At 47.1% G+C, this 27028-nt stretch overlaps 1 protein-coding gene and 1 pseudogene across 1 annotated transcript in view; one reads left to right on the forward strand and one right to left on the reverse strand.

Moving 5' to 3' along the window:
• MCF2L2 (MCF.2 cell line derived transforming sequence-like 2) overlaps window positions 1–27028 on the reverse strand; it is a 269318-nt gene that overhangs the window by 99751 nt on the left and 142539 nt on the right. The window contains exons 14-15 of the mRNA XM_075556101.1: window positions 22871–22962; window positions 3198–3286 (exon numbers count right to left, since the gene is read on the reverse strand). Coding sequence (XP_075412216.1) covers window positions 3198–3286; window positions 22871–22962 — 181 coding nt within the window. The remainder of the gene's footprint in view (window positions 1–3197; window positions 3287–22870; window positions 22963–27028) is intronic.
• LOC142454574 (14-3-3 protein theta pseudogene) lies at window positions 9869–10549 on the forward strand (annotated as a pseudogene).

Below are 27028 nucleotides of genomic sequence, written 5' to 3' on the forward strand. Positions count from 1 at the left end.
ATGGGAAGCTATTATTTCTCAATAGAGCCTCCATTTAGGACTATGCACTTCTGAAGGCAGTGTATCCACCTCTCCAACCCTCCCCCCAAGAATTCTGTGTTCTTGGGTTTACCCTACATCAAAATGACAGCGTTAGCATCCTCAGGAGACAAAAGTGTGTGCCTTTTACATATTCTTTGAGTTTGGGTGGACAAACATCAATCTAAAGGAGTAATAAAAAGACTGGATGGGATGGGGTAAGGTTTCCCAATGGAATTCTTGTTACCCTTAAAGGATGAGCAGGGACATTGTGATGGAAGACAATCCTACAGTGCAATGCTCTTGGTCATTTTCTGACTAAGGGAATTTTCAAAACTTCTTCATCATAAGCCCTTGTGATTATCCTATGTCCTTTGAGGACACCTAACAGAGCCCCTGTGGAATACTAAAAAACAAACAAACAAACAAAACAGTCACTAAAACTTTCTGAGCTGACCTCTCTGCTTTGAATTTAATTGGCCTAGCACATTGCCTTAAAAGCCTCTGTTTTGATTGGAACGTTTTCTGGAAGGCATCCTATTGAGACAAAGACAAGTACATTACTGAGAGAATTTGTCTGCAGCCATCCACTGATGGTAAAGATCCTTTTCAATCCATGTGCATATGAGCTGGAGCTTTATAGGTTAGCCTGTATACAGCCTCTTAAAAAACACTGTCCAAATGCTGCAAAGCATTATGCCTTCAAGACTACTCAGATTTGAAAGCCAATTTAGAAAACTTATCCGTAGGATTTGTTTCTCTGAAAGCACTCCTACTACCACATGTCTTAGCCTGATGTTTTTACAGAAACAGACCCAGTGAACTGTATATATGTATAGATCTATAAAGAGCCCGATCTCCCGTAATGGCTCACATGCTTATAGACCCGATAACCATTTAGAAAATCCCAAATTCATGAGTTTGACATCAGGCTGGTGGCTTCTGTTGAGTCATAGCTGCAAGGACGGACACATCCAGGATTGGCAAGTCAGGCTCACAGGCTACAGAGGTAACTAATTTCCAAATTGGCGGGTGATATGGCAGGTCAGTGGCAAAGCACCAGAGGTCAGATATCAATAAGCCAGGTGTGGTATCGAGATGGGTCAAAAACAACATCAGAGTTTTGCCAAAATATTCATATACACCGGAAGCAGACCACACACTTCCCAGAAAACCCCCTTCCATTGATGGCTGCCTCCTAGCACACCTCATCATAGACCTGATTACATTCTAGGAGATCTCATTTCCTAAGATGACTACATGGTGACATAACGCCCAGGCTACATCGTAATGACCATGGGAAACCGTGGCCTCGCCAAGGGGATATGGGATACTAACGATCAGATTGATTGTTTCATGACTTTTCTTCACTCACAAAACATAACCTGTGAGGAGAGGGATGCTGCCAGTGCAGTACTCAAAATCAGTATTTAAAACATAATTCTACTTCAATGACATTTCCCACGAACTCTTGGAAGCCCCCTTGCATAGTAAATAAGGAGAGAGAGACTAAGCAGTGACAGAGAAGAGTGGTGGGCCTCAGGTGTTTATTCAAAGCCAGAGCTAGAACACATCCAGTAGAGTTATGGATTCATCTATTTCCTGTTTATTCCCTTTGCCAATTAGGGTGTTTCTTAAAGTTATTTCTCCAAAATCAGAAAGTTATCTCTCCCAAATCATAAAGACATTTTGCTGCATGAGTTAAGTGCCATGATTTTTCTTTCTCTGTATGCCTCATTAGAAATATAACTTCATACACCACCTTAAATTAATCCAATAATTCATCAATGACCTTAAAGGACCCATTTGACTAAGACTTAAGACGAGAAAAGTCGGCTTGGGTCCTGGCAATAGAAACATCCCCCGAAGTCCATTTACTTAAAGAAAAGAAAGCACCAGAAAGCACCAGAAAGTAGTATTTTTGCAGAGATAACCCCACTAAGCACATTGGGTCCCTGATTGTAATTAGCTCAAGGGCATATTTCAATCTGTAAGAAGATCCCCGTATATGTTTTCTTGAGTAAACCTTCAAGTGAAAGAATACAACATAATGTAATTAAACAAATATGGACTTTTAATCCAGAGAAAATTCATCCACAGTACAGACGTTCTGGCTTTTTGTCTGTGTTGTGAGGACCTGCTGCAAGTCCAACATCATGGGAGTGCCTGGGAATGAATGTAGCTCACAGGTCAAAAGCTGTGGGTCTTACAGTGTGACAGTGGTGGAACTGTGATAGGGATGGAGAGTCTGAGCATAAAGAGCATTTTAAAAATTATTATCTCCTTAGCCTTTTGAACTTTCCCTTCTTAATTCAGACTTTCTGAACTGCATAGCATGCAAATGCATGGCAACACCAAAAATAGCCCCCCCCCATTCTTAGACACTGTGACTATGGGGGGGCTAATTTTTAAATGTGGTAAACCAGTAATTCAATCCACATGAAAACAAACTTATCCTTACTACTTTCTAGATGACTGAAAAACAAACACCACACAAAACAGAACTTGGGAACCCTGGCAGGAGAGCGGGTTAAGTGTTTGGCTTCTAATCAAAAGGTCGGTGGTTCAAGCCCACCAGCCACTCTACCAGAGAAAGATGTGGTAGTTGGCTTCCATTAAAAAAAAAAAAATCCAGCATTGGGAACTGTACAGGGGAGTTCTACGCTGTCATAGGGGGTCCCGGTGATTACAACCTGCAATCCCAAAGCCTAAGCCAACTCCCTGCCTTGGAGTCCCTTGTTGGCGCATAGCAACCCTGGCCGTAAAAGCTTGGATGGGAACAGCAGTTCTCAACCTGTGGGTCGTGACCCCTTTGGGGGGTCAAACGACCCTTTCACAGGGGTCTCCCGATTCATCACAGTAGCGAAATGACAGTGATGAAGTAGCAACGAAAATAATGATGGTTGGGGGTCACCACCACATGAGGAACTGTATGAAAGGGTCGAGGCATTAGGAAGGTTGAGAACCACTGGTTTATAACTTTCACTGCTTTCTTTTGTCAGATTCATGGAGTTTTGTCCTTTGGTATTTTAACAGATACAAACAAAGGCTGGGGCTTAGAATAAATACTGTGATTTTATCCATGATAGATGTGATATAAAAAAAGATCCCTCCCTTCTGCTCCCCACCCCGCCCCCAAGGGGACAGAAAGGACTCCTGTGAAGACCCTGGTCCCTCACCTGAAGGGGGCCAGGTTGTCCAGAGAGTCCGGCTGTTTCGGCAGTGGAGGGTTCCCCACGTCTCGACGGCTTTCCACTGTTTCTTCATTCTGACGTGGAAGAAATTCTGGTAAGAGTCTCTGTCTTTTTAAATTTTTAGTCTTTGAAGGCTCTAATCTATGTTTCCATGCCCCCCCTACCCCTCCATTTCTTTCTTTGTTTAGGTCTTCTTTCTTTAAAAAATTCCTTCCAGAAGAAGAGCAGCTGGAAAAAAAAAGCAGTTTCTCATCTCCTTCTCGCTTTCTTGGAAGTCCCCCACCCCTATTCTGTGACTTTGTTACCAGCCCCTTCTGTGCATCTGTGACTCACCACTCTCTGTGCATCTGTGATCCCCCCACTCTCTGTGTATCTGTGACCCCTATTCTGTGCATCTGTGACCCCCCCACTCTGTGCATCTGTGACCCCCCCCACTCTGTGCATCTGTGATCCCCCCACTCTCTGTGTATCTGTGACCCCCCCCCACTCTGTGCATCTGTGACCCCCCCCACTCTGTGCATCTGTGACACCCCACTCTCTGTGCATCTGTGACCCCCCCCCACTCTGTGCATCTGTGACCCACCACTCTCTGTGCATCTGTGACCCCCCCCCACTCTGTGCATCTGTGATCCCCCCACTCTCTGTGTATCTGTGACCCCCCCCACTCTGTGCATCTGTGACCCCCCCCCCACTCTGTGCATCTGTGATCCCCCCACTCTCTGTGTATCTGTGACCCCCCCACTCTGTGCATCTGTGACACCCCACTCTCTGTGCATCTGTGACCCCCTCCATTCTGTGTATGCACCCCCTCCCCCCACTCTATGCATCTGTGATGATTCGGCTTCCCTTTGCTGGTGTCGGGTGTCCTGGTGGCACAGTGGTTAAGTGCTCGCCTGCTAACCAAAAGATTGGTGGTTTGAACTCACCAGCTGCTCCGTGGGAGAACGTGTGGTCGTCAGCTTCCAGAAAGATCTGTAGCCTCGGACACCCTGCTTCCCTCTGTCCTCTAGGGTTGCTCTGATTAGAATAGACTCTGGTAGCTGTTGGTAGGTACTGTCAAGTAGATTTTCAACTCAGAGCAACCCTGTGAGTTACATGGTGACGAAGCAGAACGCCTTCACAGGGTGTTATAGCTATTCAGCTTTATGGAGCCTCTGGGTGGGTTTGAACCACCAACCTTTTAGTCAGCAGTAAAGCACTGTTGCCCTTCCAGGGCTCAATTTAATGAATTCTCAAAACAAGGGTGTGGTTTTACTTTAACAATAAAGGATATTGGTATTGCCAGAGTTGGGTGGCACACCTGATTTGCCGTCCATGGTTACTTGTTGGGCTGCTAACTGCAAGGTCTGTTTCTGTTCTCAAGAGTTAGCCTCTCAGAGCTGCACAGGGCAGCTCTACGTTGCCCTGTAGGGTCTCTGTGACCCACAATTGACTGGATGACAGTGTGAGTGTCAGTAATGCACGAGGACAATGGGTTGGGTTGGGTTTGATTAACATTGCACACACACCCCATTAATACATAGAAAAGATTAAGCATTTGAGGAGGGAGGGGGAATATGAGGAGCTTAAGTGGAGAGCAAATGTTTTGAGAATGATGAGGGCAATGAATGTACAAATGTGCTTTACACTATTGATGTATGTATGGATTGTGATAAGAATTGTATGTGCCCCTAATAAAATGATTTAAAATAAAAAGAAGAAGATAGTCCTGGTGGTCTGTTTGTGAAAAATCGGTCATTGAAAACCTCTGAGACCGGGAACTGATTACAAGGATCCACATGTGACCTCTTCCCTGGGAGAGGGACAGCAGAGAAGGGGGGAAGGGAGACTCCGGATAGGGCAAGATAACGAGGTATAAATTACCAAGGGCACATAATAACGAGGTATAATAAATAACGAGGTATAAATAACGAGGTATAAATTACCAAGGGCACATGAGGGAGGGGGGAAAGGGGAGGGAGGGGAAAAAAAAAAGAGGACCTGATGCAAGGGGCTTAAGTGGAGAGCAAATGCCTTGAGAATGATTGGGGCAGGGAATGTATGGATGTGCTTTATACAATTGATGTATGTATATGTATGGATGGTGATAAGAGTTGTATGAGTCCCTAATAAAATGTAAAAAAAGAAAAGAGGAGAAAAAAATGATTAGGGCAAAGACTGTACAGATGTGCTTTATACAATTGATGTATGTATATTATGAACTGTGGTAAGAATTGTATGAGCCCCTAATAAATTGTTAAAATTAAAAAAAAAGAAAACCTCTGAGACCAGAGTTCTAATCTGACACATCTGGGGTTGACACCAGGCAGAATCCATTGCAATGGCAACTGTTTTGTTTTTCTTTCATGCTGCAAAATGCTTTTATGGTGTCTTCGTGATGTTGCCTGTATCAAGAGGCGATTCCTTCTTTGTGATAAGCAGTATTCTGTTACCATGCTGTACTTAGGTTTGTCTATTCTTTCCATACAATAGTGCAAATACATTGTAGAAACATCACTAAGGCTTTCTAAATCAGCTGATGCCTCTGTTTAAATTGATGGTTTTGCATTCTCAGAAAAGAGAGTAGACTCAGAGAGGGCTTTTTGTTTTGTTTTTAAATACTGCCCAGGGAAATGCAAGGAGTAAATAGCCGTTCCCTGAGGATCACAGTTGGAAGGGGAAGAATGAGCTTTCCCCACACTGACAAACAGTTGGGAGGAAGTCTCCTTGCAAAATAGGTGGCAGTGACAGGCTGCTCAGCCAGTTGTTGACCGTGGAGAGCCCTCCCTTGGGCTCACAAAACGCCGCTAAAGCCGATGTTGGAAATCTCACTTTGACGAGTAGGGAAATGGATGGGGCTTTAAAAGCTCATGAGCAGCCCTCTAAGGGACAATGATTGGTCTCCCTTATCCAGAGGAAAGAAGAGTGATGAAAATCTAAAGGCTTGGAAAACCTTAGCCCAGAGGACGAGTGGGCCATGTGAACCGTCTCCACAAGCCTGAGACCAGAAGAACTAGATGGTGCCCAATGACCACTGCCAACTGCCCCCAGAAAGGATCACAGTAGGGAGTCCTGGATGAGTGGGAGGAAACGTGGTGGAACAGAAAGCAAAATTGTGGAAGAGACCGGTTTGATTGGTCGGAAAGAGCCTGGTGGGAACCTCCAAGACTATGGGCCCTTACCCTTCACATCTAGAACTGAATTATCTTCTTTGTTAGACGACTCAACCACTGAAGATTAGAAGGGCAGCGTTCACTGAAGGACAAAGTTAAGAGCGTTAGGAAAGAAGAAGCAATAGACATAGGAAAAGCAGGGAGGAAATGGGCTACATGGTCCACTGAAGAGCTTGCTAACAATGAACTGAATCAGAATGTCTTTGAACTTCTGATTACAAAGCAAGAATCTGTCCTGTACACTTCTACCTAATTTACAACGTGTGTTAGTCTGAGTGGACTAGAGAAACAAATTCATGGACACACACATATGTGCATAAGAAAGAGTTTTATAGACAAGAGCAGTTGAATATTGAGAAAACATCCTAGCCCAGTCCAGATCAAGTCCATAAGTTCGATATTAGCCCATATGTCCAATACTAGTCTATAAAGACCTCTTCAGACTCACGAAACACATGCAATGACGCCAAATTCAGGAAGATCACAGGCCAGTTGGTGGAAAGTCTTGTGGATCCAGTGGCGGGAGAAGCATTTCAGCACTGGCAGAAGTCTCCATGTGGCTCCTCCAGTTCCCAGGGCATGGGGTCTATCAGCACAGTGCCATGTGTCTTGTCAGTAGAGCGTCTCTCAGGGAGTGAGCAGAAAGTGTGTCTTCCGCCTCCAAGGAGGAAAACACAGGAATTCCCAGAATCCTCAGGGGAAAGCCATGCCCACACAGAGGCTTCATTGGCTATGACCCAATTGACACACTAGACTCTACCCCTTCACTCTAAATCCTCTCAGATCCCAAACTGACACCAGATTATGTAATTACCATACAAAGAAAAGTTAAAAACAAAAACAGAAATGAAAGAAGACTCTCAAGGCAATGTTTTCATTGTCTACGCTGGCCAGAAAATCTGCACTTCAAAAATGTTTGGTGGAAGAAAGAAAACCATGAACCTCCCAACTTCTTCACAGATGCCTTACCAAATGTGGTCTCCTGTCCCGAAGCAAACTAAGTAACAAAGGAGTCTCTGGGCTGCTAGTTTTGCCAGTTCAACTCCAACACAGAAGGGCAACTTTGCCATCCAAGTTCACGTATCTTTTAAAATATAATGTCAAACTAAGAATCTAAAATTTTAGTTCTCTTCAATTCATATAGTTGATCAGAGATTAGAAAATATTTTCAGTGAGCCAGTGTATGGAAGTCAATTGCGATTCCAGGTTGTGGTAGTTACATAAGCCGGTGTCAATTTGAGAGGATTACATGTGAAGGGGTGGCGTCTGGCCTGTCAATCAAGATATAACCAATGAGGCCTCTGTGTGGGCATGGCCTTCTCCTGAGAATTCTGGGAAATCCTGTACTTCCTCCTTGGAGGCAGGAGACACCCCTCACTCTGCTTACTCCCTGGGAGACAGTGCAGCTGACAAGACATGGAACTACACTAGTGACCAGAGCGGGGGAAACCACAGGGACCTACCCTGAAGCACCCAGACCTCTGAAGCCGGATAAGTCACATAGACACCTCTGCCAGCACTGAGATGCTTACAACACCACTGGATCCAATGACTTTCTACCCAGTGGCCTGTGGTCGTCCTGCATTCGTCATCATTGCGTGTGTTTCCTAAGTCTGAAGAGGACTTTATAGATTGGTAGCAGACAAATGGGTTAATATCGGATTTATGAGTTTGGACTAGATTGGGTTAGGATGCTTTTGTAATGTACAATTACCCTGTATATAAAATTCTCTCTTATACACATATGAGTTTCCCTGAATTTGTTTCTCTAGTCTACCTGGACTAACACACAGGTCTCAACCCAACCTAGTGAGTCTCACCACACTATCATTTTCTACATAAAGTTTAATCATTTGTATGGTACCTAATAGGATTTAATATCCATTTCTAGTTCCGCATTTATGGTGTTATCTTTGCCTTAGATAACACCCACTGGACTTTGCCCTAGAGCCTCAATGGGTAATAATACAACACCTGCTTAAAGAGTAACCAGTGTTACTAACAAAACCTCCCCCTACAGTACAACTGGTTCTCGCTTAGAAATGAAGCCTGTCCTTTCCAACTCAACTGACGATGCTGGTGCTGCTGGCAGTTGTCATTCAGTCGGCGCTGAGTCATGGAGACACCGTGTGCATCAGAAGGAAACACTGACCAGTCCTGCGTCATCTTCCCAATTGGCAGCTCAAGGCCTTTGCTTTGGCCTCCGTGTATCCTAAGACACTCCCAACCCTGGGGCTCATCTTCTAGGACCATATCAAACAGACAATGTTCTTCCCCCAGCCCCAGATTTATGGGGGTTTATTAGGGGAGTTTATCGGTTACCAGAAGCCAGGATAAGAAAGCATTTAGGATATTGGTCCACAGCAACACCTCCTTAGCCAGCAGCCAAGACTCTCTCTCTCTCTCTCTCCCTCTCTCTCTCTCTCTCTCTCTCTCTCTCTCTGGTCCTCAGCTTCTCAGCCACGTGATCCCTTGGACACTGCCCCCTTGAGCCAGAAGCCACTCACAGTCGCAGTCTCAGTGCTGCCCCTCTGCTGTCTCATGGTCTCCTGGCCTAGGCCTTCAAACAGTTGTGATCCCTCAGGTTCTTGTTGGCTAGTCTTCAGACATAGCTGGCCATGCCTTCCTTCCCAGTTTGCCCAAGGGTGGACCTTACTGGTGTTTGCAATGCCAGTTCCTTAGCCTCCAGCATCACAGTCGCACGCAGCCACCATAGGACAGCAAGTTGACAGTGGGGTAGCAGCGTAATCTCTTGGGAGTAGAATGGATAGTAGAGTCTCTTATGTCATAGTAACCTAGCGATTAAAATCAGCAATAACTTATCACGTAGGTGTAGACTCTTTCCTCTTGTATGCTGAATGATGCCATCCATTTAATTTATGAACTTTATCCTGGGTTACCCTCATGATCTTGCTGCAGTGCCTTCGGCCCAGGCTCCTGCTGCCTGTCAGACAGATGGTGTGGGCCTGCAGGGACACTCCTCTGCCAATCATTAAGTTTAGCTGAAGTACAACACTGCTTCCACTTTGGATCAATGGGAAGGATCCAGAGATTTGGAAAATATCAAGAGCCAACTGTGAAGAAGTTAACTGCACCGTAGATCAATGTTTTTTTCTTTGCTTTGTTTTGTTTTGAAGGTTTAGACAGATAAACTGTATACAGGGCTTTCATAATCCAACCACAACCCACAGGAAGTATGTGTATTACATACCACACGAACATATATTACTATTAAAAACTTTTCTCAACTAGTATTGAAACTTTCCCTTACTACATGTAATATATACATATATATATTTTTAATCACCTTGAAAATATCTTTATTCTTAAGAGGAGGATAAGACATCATGTGGAAGATTGATGAGCTAAGAATACCAAGAACCTGGGAGCTTGCAGGTGTTCAAGGAGGGCCCTTCCAGACCAGGGTGCTTCTAGACACTCCTCAGGACTTCCCCAGGTCTCTGCTCCTTGTCCACATCCTTCTCAGAGGTCAGCCCTTCCACCATGGAGAAGATGGAGTTGAGCCAGAAGGTGAAAACAGTCGAGCAGGCTGAGTTCTGTGAGCACATGGCCACCTGTGATGGCCATAATGGAGCAGGGGGCCAACTTGTCCAACAAGGAGCACAACCTGCTCTTAGTGGCCCAAGGATGTTGGAGGTGCAGGGCCGCCTATAGGGGCATCCTGGAGCATCCAGCAGAAAAACACCTCCGACAAGAAGTTGCAGCTGATTAAGGCCTGTTGGGAGCAAGTGGAGTCAAAACTGCCATTCATCTGCACCACGGTCCCGGAATTGTTGAAAGTGTTGTTTAAGTATTTAAGAGCTAAGGCAACTAATCCAGAAAGTAAGGTCTTCTATCTGCAAATGCAAGATTATCTCTAGTACCTTGCTGAAGTAGCATGTGGTGATGATCAAAGACAACGATAGAGAATTCCCGAGGAACTTCCCAAGAAGCATCTGATATAAGCCAAGAGGACACGCCACCCACAGATCCAATCCGCCTGGGGCTGGCTCTAACTTTTCTGTATTTGACTAAGAGATCCTGAATAACCCAGGGCTTGCCTATCCACTGGCTAACATGACATTTGATGAGGCCGCTGCAGACGGAACTTGATACTTGAATGAAGACTCATACAAAGATACCGCCTTTTTCATGGACATCAGACAGCGCAGGAGAAAAAGGTGATGTGGTAGGAGGGGCAGAGGACTAGATACTGACTGGGTGTCATCCTTCTTCCCCTTGAGAAACCTTTTTCCACCTCTCCAATCCTCATTCCACTTGGATTTCTTATGGGCAAGAAACCCATTCCTGTGTATGAAAGCAACTGTTGATGGTCCACTCCTGATCTGTGTTTGTCTCAGCCTGCTTGGTGGGCAGATACTGCTGTAGGAATGTATTCATAGTGTCATGTCATACAACCCTAAGTAACTTCCAAACACTGATGTAGGGGACAAAAAAACACACCTGGTTCTGAAGTCATCTGAACCACTTCTTCCAGGGACACTGTCCCTGTCAGCTGAGAAACCTGGGTAACGATCATTAACTAATAACCACAAAGGGGGCTTTATCACCATACTATGCCCTCAAACTACACAGGATCATTGGGGTGTGAGGGGGGCAAGGTGTGGCTAGTCCATCCACAACATGGTCTCTGTGGCCCCATAAAGACGCTCCCTGCCAGAGCTACTGCTGGAGCATCTCGCCCAGCTGCCATGACATGTAATCTTTTAATGACACCCTTCTATTGCATTCCGCTCTTTCAAGGCCATTCTAAAAATTACAGTGTTAAAAGACTGAACCGTTTTTCTGGCATGTTAAATGATGAAAACCCAAGGACATAACTGAAGAGGTATATCAAGTCAGAATCACCGATTAATGACCAGACTCTTCCCTGCTGACCAGGACGGGCAGTGGCGGGGAGTGGGAAGGAAAGGAGAGGAAAGCCCTCTCAAGGGCATTCACATCCAGCCTTGTTCCTGAGTGGGCTAGTCTCGAAGGGGGACACGCTTCCCACGGGGGGCCTGCTTCCTCCACGCCCAAAGGTGCAACAGCTGAGGCGAGAGGAAAAAACGTTCCTAGTTGCTACGACTTGGCATTGTCTGATGTGGAGAATAGGAGGGCACTTTGAAAGGCAGCGCCGCAGACAGGATATTTCTTGGGAGCATATCCCTAGCTGGTTGGACTGCTGCAGCCGCTCCAGCCCGTGGACCCCTTGCTAGCACATCTTCCATACTTTCTGCTTCTGTCTGAAGAAGGCACTGCTTAAAGATCTCCCATGCTACTCAGGCAGTCCCTTTTCTACAAAAGCAAATATTTCCTGGAGGGCTAAGGGCCTGCCAGTTGCGAATCAACCATGGTTCGCTGCAAACGATTTAATTCATCGAGATTTTCTCCTCCTTTCGTTTAGGCCAGGCATACTTGGAGGTGGAAATGGTTAACACCCTTGGCTGCTAACAGCAGGGTTGGCAGTTTGACTCTACCCAGAGGTGCCCTGGAAGAAAGGCCTGGTGATCCATCTGAAAAACCCACTGACCACACGGGAGCAGATGAAGGGGGAGGAGAGACTGGAGCACATCCTGGCCCACCAGGCTGTGAGGATGATGTTCCTGAGTAGAGCAGCCAGTCCACAGAGAGGACCACATGGCTGGCCCCACTATGAGACATAACACCCCTCACTGACCCATGGCCCTGCAGGGGACAGCACCAGAGACACAGTGTGGGAACTGCGCCCGAACTGATCTCACCACACCGAGGCAAAGCACTGGGGGACTGCAGCGGAACAACAAGGGAATGGAGTAGCAAGGTCCCCAGGGAATGCTGAGTGTGGACTTTGGGCCCAGGGCGTGGTGCCCAACAGACTGGACTGGAAAACACTCCTAAAAACCAACAGATTACCCTTGAACTAACTACAAGCTTTTCTTTCTTGATGTGTTTTGTTTTGTTCTTTGTAAGTGGTTTATTGTTGTTGTTTCATTGTATACTGTTGCTTTGTTTTCCTGTCTTGTTTTTGTGCATGTTATTATCTCCACAGGTTCTGTCTAAATAAGATAGGCTGGATGAACTATCTGGAGGAAAAACAACGGGACCGACAGTTCTGGGGGGACATGGGATAGGGGGAGGTGGGGGGTAAGGAAGTGGTGTTAAATCCAGGGATCGAAATTGGTGGTGAGGGGGAAGTGGCAGGCCTGGTAGGGAATGATAAAGGGTAAGGTAATGAAGAGGTATAGCTGTAACCCAGGTGGGGACAGAGCATGATAGTGGGGCAGGAGGAAAGTCAAGGAAAATAGAGGAAAGAGCTAGGAGGCAAAGGGCATTTATAGAGGTCCAGGCAAAGACATGTACATATGCAAATATATATATAAGAATGGGGAAATAGATCTATGTGCCTATATTTATAGGTTTAGTATTAAGGTGGCGGAAGGACCTTGGGCCTCTACTCAAGCACTCCCTCAATGCATGAATACTTTCTTCTATTAAATTGGCATTCTATGATGCTTACCCTCCCGACACAACTGCTGAAGCTAAAGTGGGTGAACAAGTAAATGTGGTGAAGAAAGCTGGGGTCTTAAAGGCTTGAATATAAACAAGTGGCCATCTAGCTCAGAAGCAACAAAGCCCACATGGAAGAACACACCAGCCTGTGCAATCACGAGGTGTGGAAGGGATCAGGTATAAGCATCATCAAAAAAAAAAAATCTTACCATAGTGAATGAAGGGGGGAGTGAGGAGTGGAGACCCAAAGCCCATTTGTTGGCCGCTGGAGATTCCCTTGCAGAGGGGTCTAGGGGAGGAGATGAGTCCATCAGGGTGTGATGTAGCACTGATAAAGAATACAGCTTTCCTCCAGTTCCTAAATGCTTCCTCCCTGCCAACTACCATGATCTGAATTCTACCTTGCAAGTCTGGATAGAGCAGAGGATGTACATTGGTGCAGATACGAGGTGGAGGCACAGTGAATCCAGGGTGGATGATGCCTTCAGGACCAGGGGTGTGAAGGGCGATACTGGAAGGGTAGAGGGTGAGTGGGTTGGAAAGAGGGAACCGATTACAAGGATCTATATGTGACCTCCTCCCTGGGGGAAGGACAACAGAAAAGGGTGTGAAGGGAGATGTCGGACAGGGCAAGATATGACAAAATAATAATTTATAAATTATCAAGGGCTCATGAGGGAGGGGGAGCGGGGAGGGAGGGGGAAAAGAGGACTTGATGCAAAGGGCTTAAGTGGAGAGCAAATGCTTTGAAAATGATGAGGGCAAAGAATGTGCAGACGTGTTTTATACAATTGATGTCTGTATGGATTGTGATAAGAGTTGTATGAGCCCCTAATAAGATGTTTGTTTCAGTCAGTGTGTCCAGTCATCTCAGCAAGGGCCGTCCTCTTTCTCTCTGCCCCTCCACTTTACCAAGTGTGATGTCCGTTTCCAGGGATGGGTCTCTCCTAATTACATGTCCTAAGTATGTGAGATGATGTCTCCCCATCCTCACTTCCAGGGCGCATTCTTCTTCCAAGACAGATTTATCTGCTGTTCTGCCGCTGCCTAGAAAATGTAGTCTTCTTTGTCAGCAGCATAAGGCAAATGCATCGATTCTTCTTGGTCTTCCTTATTCCACGTCCAACTTTCACATGCGTAGACGGTGAATGAAAACACTATGGCTTGGTCTGGACACACTTTATTCTACAAAGTGACATCCTTGCTCTTCAACACTTTAAGGAGGTCTAGTTCCGCAGATGGACCCACTGCAGTGCATCATTTGATCTCTTGACTGCTGCTTCCATGAGCACTGACTGTGGAACCAAGCAAGATGAAATCCTTGACAACTTCAATCTTGTCTCCGTTTCCCAGGTCCGGTTGTGAGGATTTGGGTTCCCATTATATTGAGTTGTAACCCATATCAAAGGCTGTAATCCTTGATCAACAGCAGCAAGTGCTAGACTCCAGGGCGAGTGTCTCCTGGTGGTGTAATGGGCTATGCACTGGCGGCTAACCTCAGGGCCAGCAGTTCCAAGCTACCAGCTGCTGTGCACGGGGTCAAGGATGAGGCGTTCTACTCCATAAAGAACTAGTGTCAGAAAGTTACAGGGGAGTTATACGCTGCTATCCAGGGTTCTGTGAATCAGAATCGACTCTACGGCAGTGAATCTAGTTGTTTTTATTTTATTTTGAGTCCAGATCTGCTGCCTTGGCGGTGCCGAGGGGGTAGGAAGGAGGGCACTGCTCAGAAGGGAGAGGAGAGAAGGGCTTTAAGATGTGCAGTAGGTTGAAACCCTGGATTAAGTCCTTGAGAGAGCCCGGATGAAGGAGAGAGGCATAAGCAGTCTTGAAGCTTTGTGGAAATGAGAAAGTATTGGGGGAAAGACAAGGCAATGGATTCCAAATGGAAACTTCTGTCTACTTCTGAAATTTCCCAGGGTCACTTTTAGCCAAGGTTTTAAAATTTTCTTTTCTTTTTAAAAATGGATAACAGATGTTTGTTTTAAGGGAAGGAAGGAAGAAAATTCCCTGGGCTGCCCCATTATCCAGAAGTCCCAGCTTGTGTGTCTTGGCTGTGATCCATTAAATTCATTGTTGCTCTCGCTCCTTACAACAGACCCGAGTCATTTGAAATACTTCAATATCAGAAAACAGGAACTTATCTCTGGCCCACCATAGTTATTAAGAAAATTCCCTTGAATTCTTTTACCCAAGATCTTGAATTTTTTTAGGCCTAGTAGTGTTATGCATCGAACTGCTAACCTCAAGATCAGCAGTTTGAACCCACCAACTGCCCTGTGGGAGAAAGAAAGATGGGCTTTCTGTTCCCATGAAGGTACATAGGCTCAGACACCCTAGAGAGCAGTCTACTCTGCTCCCGAGGGTCATGGTGAGTTGGATAGATGCTATGGTAGGGGGCTTGGTTTATTGTATTCATGCATGGAGAACAAGTCTTCTTACAGAGTTGTGATGAGCAAGTTTGTAATTCCACTTAAAACACCAGAAAGTAAGGAACAAGGACTTCTCTCCTATCTTTAGACAGACACAAAATGTAGCAGAAACAATTGGGCCAAGAATATTTTTTTTAAATTGCTCCTTCACTCCCCGCCCCCAAAAAAGAAGTTGCCTATACAGCCTGGATTTTTCTCAACTGTTTGATTTCAACCTCATTTCAATGAAACTGAATTTCCTTACATCTGCACATCTGAACTCGTTAATAAAATTATCCCCAAAAAGGGCTTTAGTAGACTAATCTTTGGCTCAACACATTTGGTCCCTAAGCTAGTTCCCAGAAAATTTCCCCATAGCTACCAGGCCAATGGGCAATGTCACACTAGCGTTACCTTCCTAGCACGTGTGTCGGTCTGCCACACCCTCTTGCTCAACCACCCCCCACAGATCTGGGTGTGTGCTGCGGTGCCCCACTCGCAGATGGAGGGTGAAGTGCTGCTGGGAAGAGACTCCAAGTCCACTTTTGACTCATCTTGAGGTCATGCACAGGAAAAGAACTGCTTGGTCCTGCCCCATCCTTGAAATTGGCTGTGGATCACATCACTGTCGCTCATTTTCCATGTTTGGCTTCTGCAAGTGGATCATCTGGCCTTTCTTCCTAGTCCATCTGAGTCCGAAAGCTCTGCTGAAACCGACTGAGCATCATGGGAACATGCAAGCCTCCACTGACAGGAGGGGTGACTATGAGTAACCTGCCCTGACTGGAGTCAACCCAGGGGAAGGGGAGAAGGCCACCACTGAGCTCTCATGGCCCCTAACCAAAACCCTAACCAAATTCATGAACATCGAGTTGATACCGACTCATAGCGACCCTATAGGACAGGGTAGAACTGCCCTCTGTATGGGAGTAGAAATCTCCATCTTTCTCCCGCAGAGCAGCTGATGGTCCAACTGCTGATCTTGGAGCTAGCGGCCCAATGAGCAACCACTACCCCACCAGTCCCCCCACAGGACATCACACATGTGGACTCAGTATTTCCGAGGCCTGGTTTCCTTCGGTTGGAAGATCTGTGTGATCGCCAGTGCCTTGCTGCCCCTCTCTACCAAGCCTCTTCCTTTCTTCTATGCCTAGACCTGCTCCTTCATTCATCAAACTCTCTCTGAGAGCTTAGTGTGTTCCAGCACTGGGGAGAATATTTGGGTCAGTGGGTCTGACCTTGGCTCATCTCCCTTTCCCTCTGTCACTGCTGAAGTCCCATCTAGACTGCGACAGTCCCTAGCATGCAATTGAAGGCCTGCACTTGACCTTCCCTCCACTTTGGTCTCTTATATAAATAGTCTGTATAAAACTAAAAAAAAGGAGATGCAGATGCATAGTGACCTGGTAAGACAGGGTAGAACTGTCCCTGTGGGGTTGTGAGACTGTGAGCGGGGGTAGAAAGCTCTGTCTTTCTCCCGAGGAGTGGTTGGTCGTTTCAAACTGGCAACATTGCGGATTGCAGGCCAACACGCCACCGCTGCTCCACCGGGGCTCCTGATAAACAGGGCATGAAATGGGAGCTACGATTCGCGTCGAGTCTGCTGTGTGTCAGCCATCATGCATCTCACGCATCCCTCATTTTATCAATAACCCCGTGAGGTTGTTGTGATTGCCCCCCGTTTTGCAGAAGAGGGTAAGAGATGAAGCAAAATGCTTGTTCAGTCGTTTAGTAAGCGACTAGTTAAATTAGGTGGAGAAGTGCACTAGGTGATGGGAACAGCTGGTTTCTACTCCCAGCTCCACTGTTTACTCGGGTGACCCTAAGGGATCACATCTCAACATCTCAGCAGTGGCATCTAGGAGGTGGTGAAATATAGCTTTCCTCACCCAACGATGTGAGGTGGCAGCACTGGGCACAATGTCTGGGCCCCAGTCAGCCTGGGCTGCCCTCCTCTCCTGCCCTGTCGCCCTTCTGGCCTACGCTGTTTTCATTAGGAAGCCCGCGTGCTCAGGAGCCTGGAAAGGCCCCGGCTGCTTGAAATGGCTTTAGCAGGTGTTCCCTGGCGGTAGCAGCTGGTGGAGCTTCCTTTATCCCGTGGATCTCTGTTCAGCCCCAAGGATTGCTCATCCGCCTTTGGCTTCTCTCCAGCATCTGGAGAGGCTGGATATGGGCAGCCCCGGAAGCGGCTCCCGTGAGTCATGCTTCCAGCTGGTGACATGAGCAATAGGAAATAGGCATGTCAGGGCTGCCAACCACCACCGCTGATCTGTCTGTTCCACGGGCTTCCCAGACTAGCGAGCGAGCAGGGTGATGGGCCTGGGAGGAGAGGCTCCTCCGCCTGCTGCCTTGGCAATGTTTGCTTGTCAACTCCTCAAGAAGTGAAACGGTAGGCAGAGCAGAGGGAGATGATTTCGCTGAGGATCATAACCTGATCCTAGTTGCAGGTAGTGACTACTACCGAGTCCAGTAGCACTTACGAATGGCTTTAGTCCCCCGTTGGCTTCGGTTCTCTCGTGTGGGGATTGACCCCCGAGGGCAGGGGTGGTAGTGATTACAAAGGAATGATTCCCTCTCGAAACTTGGTGTGACTTCATTTCATCTTTGAGGTCTAGGCCTGACATGCCGAAAGAATGTCAGGATTGCCAGCCTGACCCAGTCCCATAAAGCCCTATCTCTCCCGATCAATTAATCTCGGAGCCACCCACCACCTCCGGGTGGATTCAGACTCCCTGACCCTGGGGGGCAGAGCAGGAAAGCTGACGGTCACATCTTTATCTTCCAGAATGGCTGGTGGGCGCACACCACCCATTTAAAAAAAATAGGTTTATTTACATATCACATAATTTAATTGTTTGATCACATGAAGAAGATTTGTGTCATCGTGACCACAATCAATTTCAGAACATTTTCTTCTCGTCCTCATTCTTGGCAGCTCCCCGTTTCCTCCATCCTCCCTCCCTGCCGGGCTCCTATCCAGTGACTGTCTCCATAGACCGAGCCCTCCTGCACGTCACATACCAGAAAAGCATACAAAACAAACAGGAAGCAAGCAAAGCGACCAACCACAAGGACCAGACAAGACAAAAACATCAGCGAAAAAACAGACTATTAAATATTATTAAAAACTCCAATTAAAAAGTGGAAAGTATTTAAAAAAACAGACACAGCTTGCAAACCACAGCACGGATGTTTGACTGAGTCGGCGAACCCTTCCCCACTGGGCCAGCAGGGCTCCCGTGTCCCTAAAGCAAGGCGGATCTGACGGTGTGGATGTTAGTGAGCCTCCTTGTCCCTCTGACCAGCCTGCGGGCAGTCAGAGGGAATGAAATCCTTTTTCCATGTACTACCTTTTTCTTACTGGTTTTCTCATCTATTTTGAAACAATGGCTTCCCTGGGAACCTTGAAGAGGCCCCGGTGGCATGTAGGATTAGGTGTTGAAATGTTCACCACAAAGTCCCCAGTTCGAAACTACCATGCTCTCCAAGGGAGAAAGAGGCTTTCTACTCCCATTAAGATTTCTAGTATCAGAAACCCACAGTGGCTCCTGAACTCTGTCTTAGAAGGCCCCTCCGGGTCAAAATTAACTGGATGGTAGTTTGTTTTCTTGGCTTTTGGCTGCCCTCTGGGGAGTGTGAAACCTGTGTCGCATTTCCTTGGCCACGTTGGATTTCTAAGCTGGGGATCAGGGAGTCAGTGTGCGAATGCTCTCTTCTTCCACCGTCCATGACTTTATGGATTGGACCACATCTCCCCCATAGCCTTGATGCTTCTGAATATTTCTGACAATTCTAAAAGTTTTATTGACACAACCCAGTGGTTTAAAGATGACCAAGGGTTATGCAATCAACACCATAATAAATTTCAGAACAATTTCCTCATTCTTGCATTCATTATTCGCTTCTCATTTCCTAACAACTAGCTTCCCATTTCTCCCCCACCACCATCCTAAGAAACGATGAATCCAGTTGCTGTCTCTAAAGAGTGGCTTGTTCCGGGAGCACCAGCAGCAGCTCGGAGGCAGCAGGACTGGGCTGCTTTCTACTCCAGGACCAGTTACAGCCCCACAAACCCACAGGGGGTCGCTGTGAGTCAACACCGCTTGGATGGCAATGAGTTTGGGTTTTTGTTGGCTTGTTTCATGTAGAGGAATCCTGGTGGCGTAGTGGTTATGTGTTTGGCTGCCAACCACCAGGCCAGAAGTTTGAAACCACCAGCTGCTCCTCGGGAGAAAGCTGAGGCTTTCTACGCCCCTGAAGAGTTAGTCTTGGAAACCCACAGGGGCAGTTCTCCTCTGGCCTATAGGGCCGCCCTGAGTCAGCCGCATCCACTTGATTGACAGCAGTGAGTTTGGACCTAGTTTTTTGAGTTTCATATAAAGAAAAACAAGCCAAAAAATACCCAGCCACTCCCACAACAATAACAAAACACAACAGAAAAAAACCTCAATCCAAAAGAAAGCAGAAAATAATAGAAAACAAATTTAAAACTGGTCTCGGTCTTTATTGATAAGCAGAGGCTTGATCTCCTGGGCCAGCCCCTGCTCCTACCTGGCTTCTGCTATTACCACTGACTATTAACATGCTATTAACTGATTATTAAACCACTGGGGAGAAAGCCCTTCTTAAACTCCCCAAATGAGGCACTCCAAGGACAAACAGCTAAGTTCAGAGAATGGTTTCGACACAGGGGCCCGGTCGAGCACTGGGTTGCTGACTGGAGGTCTGAACACTCCCCGGGAACGGTCACGATTGACAGCCTCGGAAATACCCTGTCCTACCGGGTCCCTGTGAGTCCGTCACTTCCACAGCAGTGGGCTGTTTCTGTGCTTGCTTTACGTGCAGCTGGGGGCCTGCCGCACGCAGAGAGGAGCTGACTCTCGCAGGGTGGACTTGAGTCTGAATGAAATCAACAATGGAGCAGCAGAAGAGACCAAAGGTCTGGTGGCCAGAACGTCATGGACTCTTTCCAACCCAGCTTCCTCTCCGCCTGCATTGTTGTTCACCAGCGTGTACAATGGGAGTAAACATGAAGAGATGGTTGACAGAAGCCTTGGGGTTCTGGCCCTGCAGTGATGGAAGCACTTGGCTGCTACCAATTGGTCAGCAGTTCAACTCCCCCCGCCCCACTCAGTGGTTCAGAGAGAGAGAGACGTGGCAGCCTGCTTCCACAAAGATGTTCAGTCTCAGAGAACCCATGTTGATTCTCTGAGACCCTATCTTTCAGGCAGGCTTTCTAAGCCTCACCTTCCTCCCGGCAGTGTGGCTGGTGGTTTCGAACTACTGACCTTGGAGTAAGCAGCCCAACTCCTAACCCACTACACCACCAGGGTTCCTATCAAAACTCTAGTAATTTATAAGTTGTGTCCTCACTCTGAAGACACAACCACGAAGAGTTAGGCGATATGGATGTTTATATTCAAATCTCCCCAGCACACAGAAGGATGGCTAAAATGGACAGAAGAAAGCAGCTTTCTCTCTCTTAAGAAAGGTCTGTTGGGAACTCCAGTTCCCACTGTTTCTGCATCTGGGAAGAAAAGCCTAAGCTTTGTTGCCTAAACCCTTAATGGTCGGTGGGCTTATTTACTGGGACACGTTAGGGACATGTGACATACCCAGCTTTTTGCTGGAAGGAGATCCGTAGAGCCCTGCCTCTCTGGCCTCTGTTTAGGACCATCCAGTGAGTAGATATTTCATTTTCAGAGAAGCAAGGGACAGAGAACAACTGGGGAATTGTCAGGGAGCAGCACGGAGCCACAGTTCTTTTTACCTGGGCTTTAAAATGTAATGCGACGCTACAATTACACAGTGGCTGGCAATTTCCAAAGATTCTCAAACACATTGTTTTGTTTGGAGTGTGATTGAAACAGCTCTATGTGAACATAGCTGTTATTCTCATTTTTACAGGTGAGTAATGGAGGTTTAAAGAAGCCCATTTTCTGGATTCAAAAACCCTTGCTCTTTGCAACATTCTTATCATTATTTTAAAACAATTGCAAACTCACACGGGAGAGGCAAAGGAATGCACCAGGATATCCTGGCACTCCTGCCACAGTCTTGGTAGTGACATGTCCCAACACTAGAGTGTAATGGCAAAACCAGGAAGCTGACATCAGCACAGCCCGGAGTTTAGTCAAATTTCCCCAATTTTACATGCGTGTTTGTGTGTGTGTGTGTGTTTAAACCACAAGACCAAACCCACTGCCATCACATCGATTCCAATTCACAGGGACCCTGCAGGCAGAGTAGAACGGGTCCATCGGGCTTCTGAGGCTGCACATAGTTTTAGGAGCTGTGGGTCTCTTCTTTCTTCATGGATCACTGGTGCGTTTGAACTGCCAACTTGGCTACAAGGGACAGCCCTATGCATGTTGGTTCTCTAAGCTCTGTGCAGCTCTGTGCATTCCATTTTTACACCTGAGCTGAATATGAAGGGGCTTGCAAAAGTTCATGAGGTGGGGACAGGTAGAATGAAAAGATAATGGGATTTCCCATGATGCTTCTGAAACGCCCTTGTCGTATACTAACAATATCAATTTCTCTTTCACGGTCATCAAATCAGTTCCAACTCATGGCAACCCTACAGGACAGGCTAGACCTGCCCTTAGTGGGGTTCTGAGACTGTAACTCTTTACAGTAGAGTAGAAAACCTTGTCTTTCTCCCTTGGAGAGGCTAGTGGTTTTGAACTCCTGACCTGTAGTTAGGTGCCCAACATATAACCAACTATGCAACCAGGGACCTGGAAATATTAAACAGGAGGTTAGATGATGAGAAAGAACCAAGTGACTTTTCTGTCAACAAAACAGTATCTAACAACAATGACACCTAGGGCCTAATGGGTGTTTTTGATATCGGGTTTCAGTTAGGAAGGAAGGAAAAATCATCTAACTTCTCAGCTCTTGGGATTAGTAGTCAGTGCAATGTGCCTTTGTGGGCACAACTTCTAGAGGGGATGACGGGTACATAATTGAGGTAGTTTATTGTGCCAACCAGGCCGATAAACACATGTGGGGTTAATTGAAGGGTGGAAAACTTAAATGGCTTGGTGAACCTCACCTTTATAGTTCTTTGGGCTCTTGATTTCTGATGACTGGACCAGGGTACAGCTGCTATCACTAGTTCCCTGCTTCAGCTGGCAAGGCTCCCTTCCTGTAAGACATTCCCCAAGGAGAAGCTGCATGGACCTACCCCAATGCAGCCCTGGTGCTGGAGCAGCCGTGTGGAGACCCCTGCCAGCGCTGAGATGCTTACACATTCACTGACTCAGCTTTCCTCCTGAAGTCAGCATCATAGTGTGTGTTTTGTGAGATGGAGGAGGGCTTTGTGGATTGGTGTCAGACATATGGGCTAATGTTGGACTTGTGGGCTTGGGCAGCACTGGGTTGGGATGTTTTCTTGATGTGCACATACCTTTTATATAAAACTCTCTCATACATATGAGTTTCTGTGGATTTGTTTTTCTAAAGTACCCAGACTAACACAATTTACTGATTTTACTGGTAATCCAGAAAACAATTTCCTGATTTACTAATAATCGTGTGGGCGATCTTCTTTTATGCAAAAAAACAAAACCCTCTTTCCTTAAAAGGGGACCAATCTTACCTTAACTTCGCATTTAGTCTTGTCACTTTCCTTTTCCAGGAACTTCACATCGGGCTCCGCAGGAGGATCCTTGGGTATTTTCTGAGGAGAATCTAGAGGGACGAGGAGAACCTGTCATCCATTTGTGGAGCTGACACACACAGCTCAGGGCGCGCGGTCTGACTTGGACACGGCGCTAGCAAGATGATGCTGATGCAGTGGACTAGTAGGGCGTAACTCAACTGCTAGGGTGATTTCCTACATGGTGGGCAAGGAGGAGGCAAAGGAGAACTGCAGGAACAGAATCCTGGACCCCAGAGACTCAACGTCCGAGCTGAAGACAGCGGCGTCACAGCCATTCCTCCACAGCCGATCTCTGCCTGTGAGACGGTGACCATGACAGGGCTTCCATCGTCGTCCTTTTCGCGGCTCAGCTGCAAGGTCACATTCTTCAGGAGCTTGTCCTGGGCTATTCCACTCTGCTGCTTTAGCCTGTGTCAACTGTACTATGGAGTGGTGCACTCGACTGTGTTTTTGTGTTACGAGATGAGTTCTCCTAGAGGTACCATATTGTATTGAATGGTTTTTTCCCCCCTATCATAAAGGTAATTAATTTGCAGTCCTGACAGAAAATTTGAAAAACACTCAAAATTTTACCCTGAAACACAACGCCTTGTTACATTTCCTTACAGATTTCTTGAAATTCCTCTCTCTATAGACATGAGCCCGAGCATGCACACCCGCTCCTCACCCCCGCCCACACACACACCAAACTCACTGCCATTGGGCTGACTAAAGTATAACTGTCCCTGTGGGCTTTGGAGACTATAACTTTTTTTATGGGAGCAGAAAGCCTCATTATTTTCCCTCCAAGGGGCTGATAGTCTTGAACTGCTGACCTTGCAGTTAGCAGTCCAATGCTTAAACCACTACACCTCCAGGACTACTGTCTCTCTCTCATCAGGAAAGGAGATGTATGTCTGTCCTAGCCCAAAGCAGGCTGATCTGATGGCTGGACTCCAGGGTGATGGCGTCACACCACTTAGAGGGGTGGGTGTTTGCGTGGGAGCATCGGTTGGTTGAGTGAGAATGAAATTAGACTGTCTTGTTCCTGTTCTTCTCCGTCGGGCACTTTCTTTCCTCACTTCCCCTCACGCTCTCTCTTTCCCACAGCTGCACTCAGACACCCACCCGGGAGACTTCATTCCGTTTCTTCAGGCTCCATGGTTATCTGTAAGATCGGGACCCGAGGCTCTACCAGAGGGTTGAGCTGGGGGTGACAGCTGGAAGACTAGTACGGGGCACTGTGACCACCCCATGTATGTACTGATCCCGTGGGAAGCTCGCAGGATGCCAGTGACTCACCCGAGGTCTGAGCTGAGCATTCTGAGGGCCTCTCTGGTCACAGGGCTGTGCTGAGACAAATCAACTCGCTGGCCGTGAGGGAGGGGTGTTTTATTGTTGTTTTGGAGAAAGAGGAAACTTTCTACTCTCAAAAAGACTTACAGTCTCAGAAACCCAGAGACGGCAATTCTACTGTGTTCTGTAGGGTCACTGAGTCAGGATTGGCTCAGAATCACCTACTCTTCCCATTCTAAGTATAACAGTTAGACATAGTTAAAGGCACAACTGCCAGGGTTCAAATCTAGCTTTAACTATGTCATTTGTCTCGGCACACCCCTGCGGGCAAGAGAGGCCCTCAAAATGCTCAGCTCTGACCTCAGGTGAGTCACCGGCATCCTGCGAGCTTCCCAAAGGATCTGCCAGGGCTCAAATCTAGCTCGTCTAAATACAAGGTGAAGGCAGTCTCTATGCCTTCACCTCTGCGTCTGACGAGCGGGAATAAGATAAAACCTTCGAGCAGGGCCGTTGTGAATGAAATGAACAATGGAGTGTTCACCTCACGATACGTGCCCAGGACCCTATAGCTACCGGTACAGTCAGGTGGCATCTTTGTGGACTTCGGAGAGGTTCACCGCGCCCGAAGCACACAGCTCACGAGACTCTGAGCTGGGGCCCCTTGCTCTCCTCCACAAACCCTTGGACTCATGATCCCCCTACGGGGAAAGACCGGGTTCACCTTGGCCCAGACCCAGTTACTAAGGAGTCAGACTAATGTGTTTATCACCCTGTTGGTGACCTGAGTCCACTCAGTGGTTACCCTCTGAAACAAAAGGACAGGGCTGGTCTGCAAAGCGAGCTCACCACCAGGCCAGGGCCTGTTGGGACACAATGAAGACCTGGGGGCTGGTACCTATGAGGAAACCTTGTGTCTGAAAAGCTGAGGAGCAATGGATCGTCCCGCTTTGTGAGCCTGTCCCAGATCTATGTGTCTTAAAACGAGGAGAGAGGTCGAGGCATAGCAGTGAGCCTAATGCCCGGTTGGGGAAAGAGCCCTACATGAGAACTAAGTCTTGTTTCCAGCAGTGGATCCTAAAAGGATGCCTTCGTGTGTGTGTGTGTGTGTGTGTGTGTGTGTATGTGTGTGGTGCGAATGCTGGTGTCTGTGGACCATGTATAGGTGTGCCTGAGTGTGCATGCATCAATCATGTGTTTGTAGAAAAACTCAGGAACAAAATTCACGGAACTGTGATCTAGGCTTACTTCTAACACCGGGGCTACGTGCTGAGTGACAGGGTTGTCAAGGATACTGAATGGAGAACTCAAAGAAAACCACAATTCTCAGCGAAATAAAATGGACTTTGTTGCCCATAGGCCTACACTACAAGGGAAGTGAAAGGAAATTTCTCAAGCCGAAGAGAAATGACACAGCACAGTATTGCAGGTCTACAAGAAGGGATACGGAACACCAGAAATAGTAACTAGGAAGGCAAACATAAGACTATCTAGATACATCTGATTGATTTCTGTTAATTTCTTCACAAAACTTGGGAGTTTAACCTATGCAGACGCCCCATTTATGAGAGAAAAATAGCCCAGTGGTATCGAGGGGCTCATATGGAACTATTCAGAGCTTCAGATGTAGGGTTGGTTCTATCTAGCAACCCAATAAGACAGCAGAAATGCCCAGCGGGCTTCCAAGGCTGCAGATTCGTGTGTTCGGTTGTGGTATACTGGCTACAAGGTGGGCTGCGAGCTGAAAGGCCCACAGTTCAAAACCACCAGCTGCTCTCTGGGAGAAAGACAGGGCTTTCTACTTCTTTAGAGTTATAGTTTCAGAAACTCACAGGCTACCCTGTCCTAGAGGGCTGCTATGAGCCAGCATCGGCTTGAGATCAGTGAGCTTGGCTTTTCGGGATTTTTTGTTTGAAACTAACTCGTGCATTCCCAGGAGACTCCCAGCCATTTCCACAGTTCCTTTTCTCCTTTTACAGGCCCTCAGAGCAGGGCTTAGGTCTGATGGGTGAGGAAACCGGAGGCCTTTGAAAGCCGTGATGCGTCTCTCTCTTGAAGAAAGCTTACAATTGGATATTTCTTTACATGTATCTTCATGTATGCTTTCCCTTGTTTGTGGCATGGAAATTCATGGAAAGAAATGCATGTCCCGTGGCCTGGCACCGTGCCTCCTGTCGAATCACCGATCGAGCCCAGGACACGGTCTTCTGTGTGGCTCTTTTCTGTCCTTGCTTTTACTACCCCCCTCCCTCCAGGCTTTCCCCTGCCCTCCCTCCCCTCCTGGCCTCCTCGGGGTCTTTAAAGCTGTATCCTTTGGTGTGAGAACCATTTCTATTTTTTTCTTTTATCACAACGGCATCACAAGATAGTTTATCTTTAAGATAGTTTATCTTTGTGCGACTGACTGACTTTGCTGAGCATCGTGTCCTCTGATTTTGTCCTTGTACGGATGTGTGAAGGTCCTAGAGTTTGCCTGTCGATTCCTCTACAGTCGGGGTTTTTGGTTTCCATCTTTTGGCTACTATCGAAATTGCTGCAATGGAGACGGGTGTGTGTGTGTGTGTGTGTGTGTGTGTGTTCCATGTTGTCCTTGGTTTGGTAGGGCATACATACGCCAAGTAGAGGGACTGCAGGAGTGTGCCGTGCGTGCCCTTGCATTTGCTCTGGGAAGCACCCCACGGACTTGCACAGTGGCCATGCGGTTCTGCAGTCCCCGAGGCTGTCCATTTTCATGGTGTCAGATGCGACGTTTTCCTTTTGTCCTGCAGAGTGACTGGTGGTTTCGAGCCACCCACCTTGGGTTAGCAACCAAGCACTCTAACC

Source organism: Tenrec ecaudatus, chromosome 8 (genome assembly GCF_050624435.1).
Source record: "Tenrec ecaudatus isolate mTenEca1 chromosome 8, mTenEca1.hap1, whole genome shotgun sequence".
Lineage (NCBI taxonomy): Eukaryota > Metazoa > Chordata > Mammalia > Afrosoricida > Tenrecidae > Tenrec > Tenrec ecaudatus.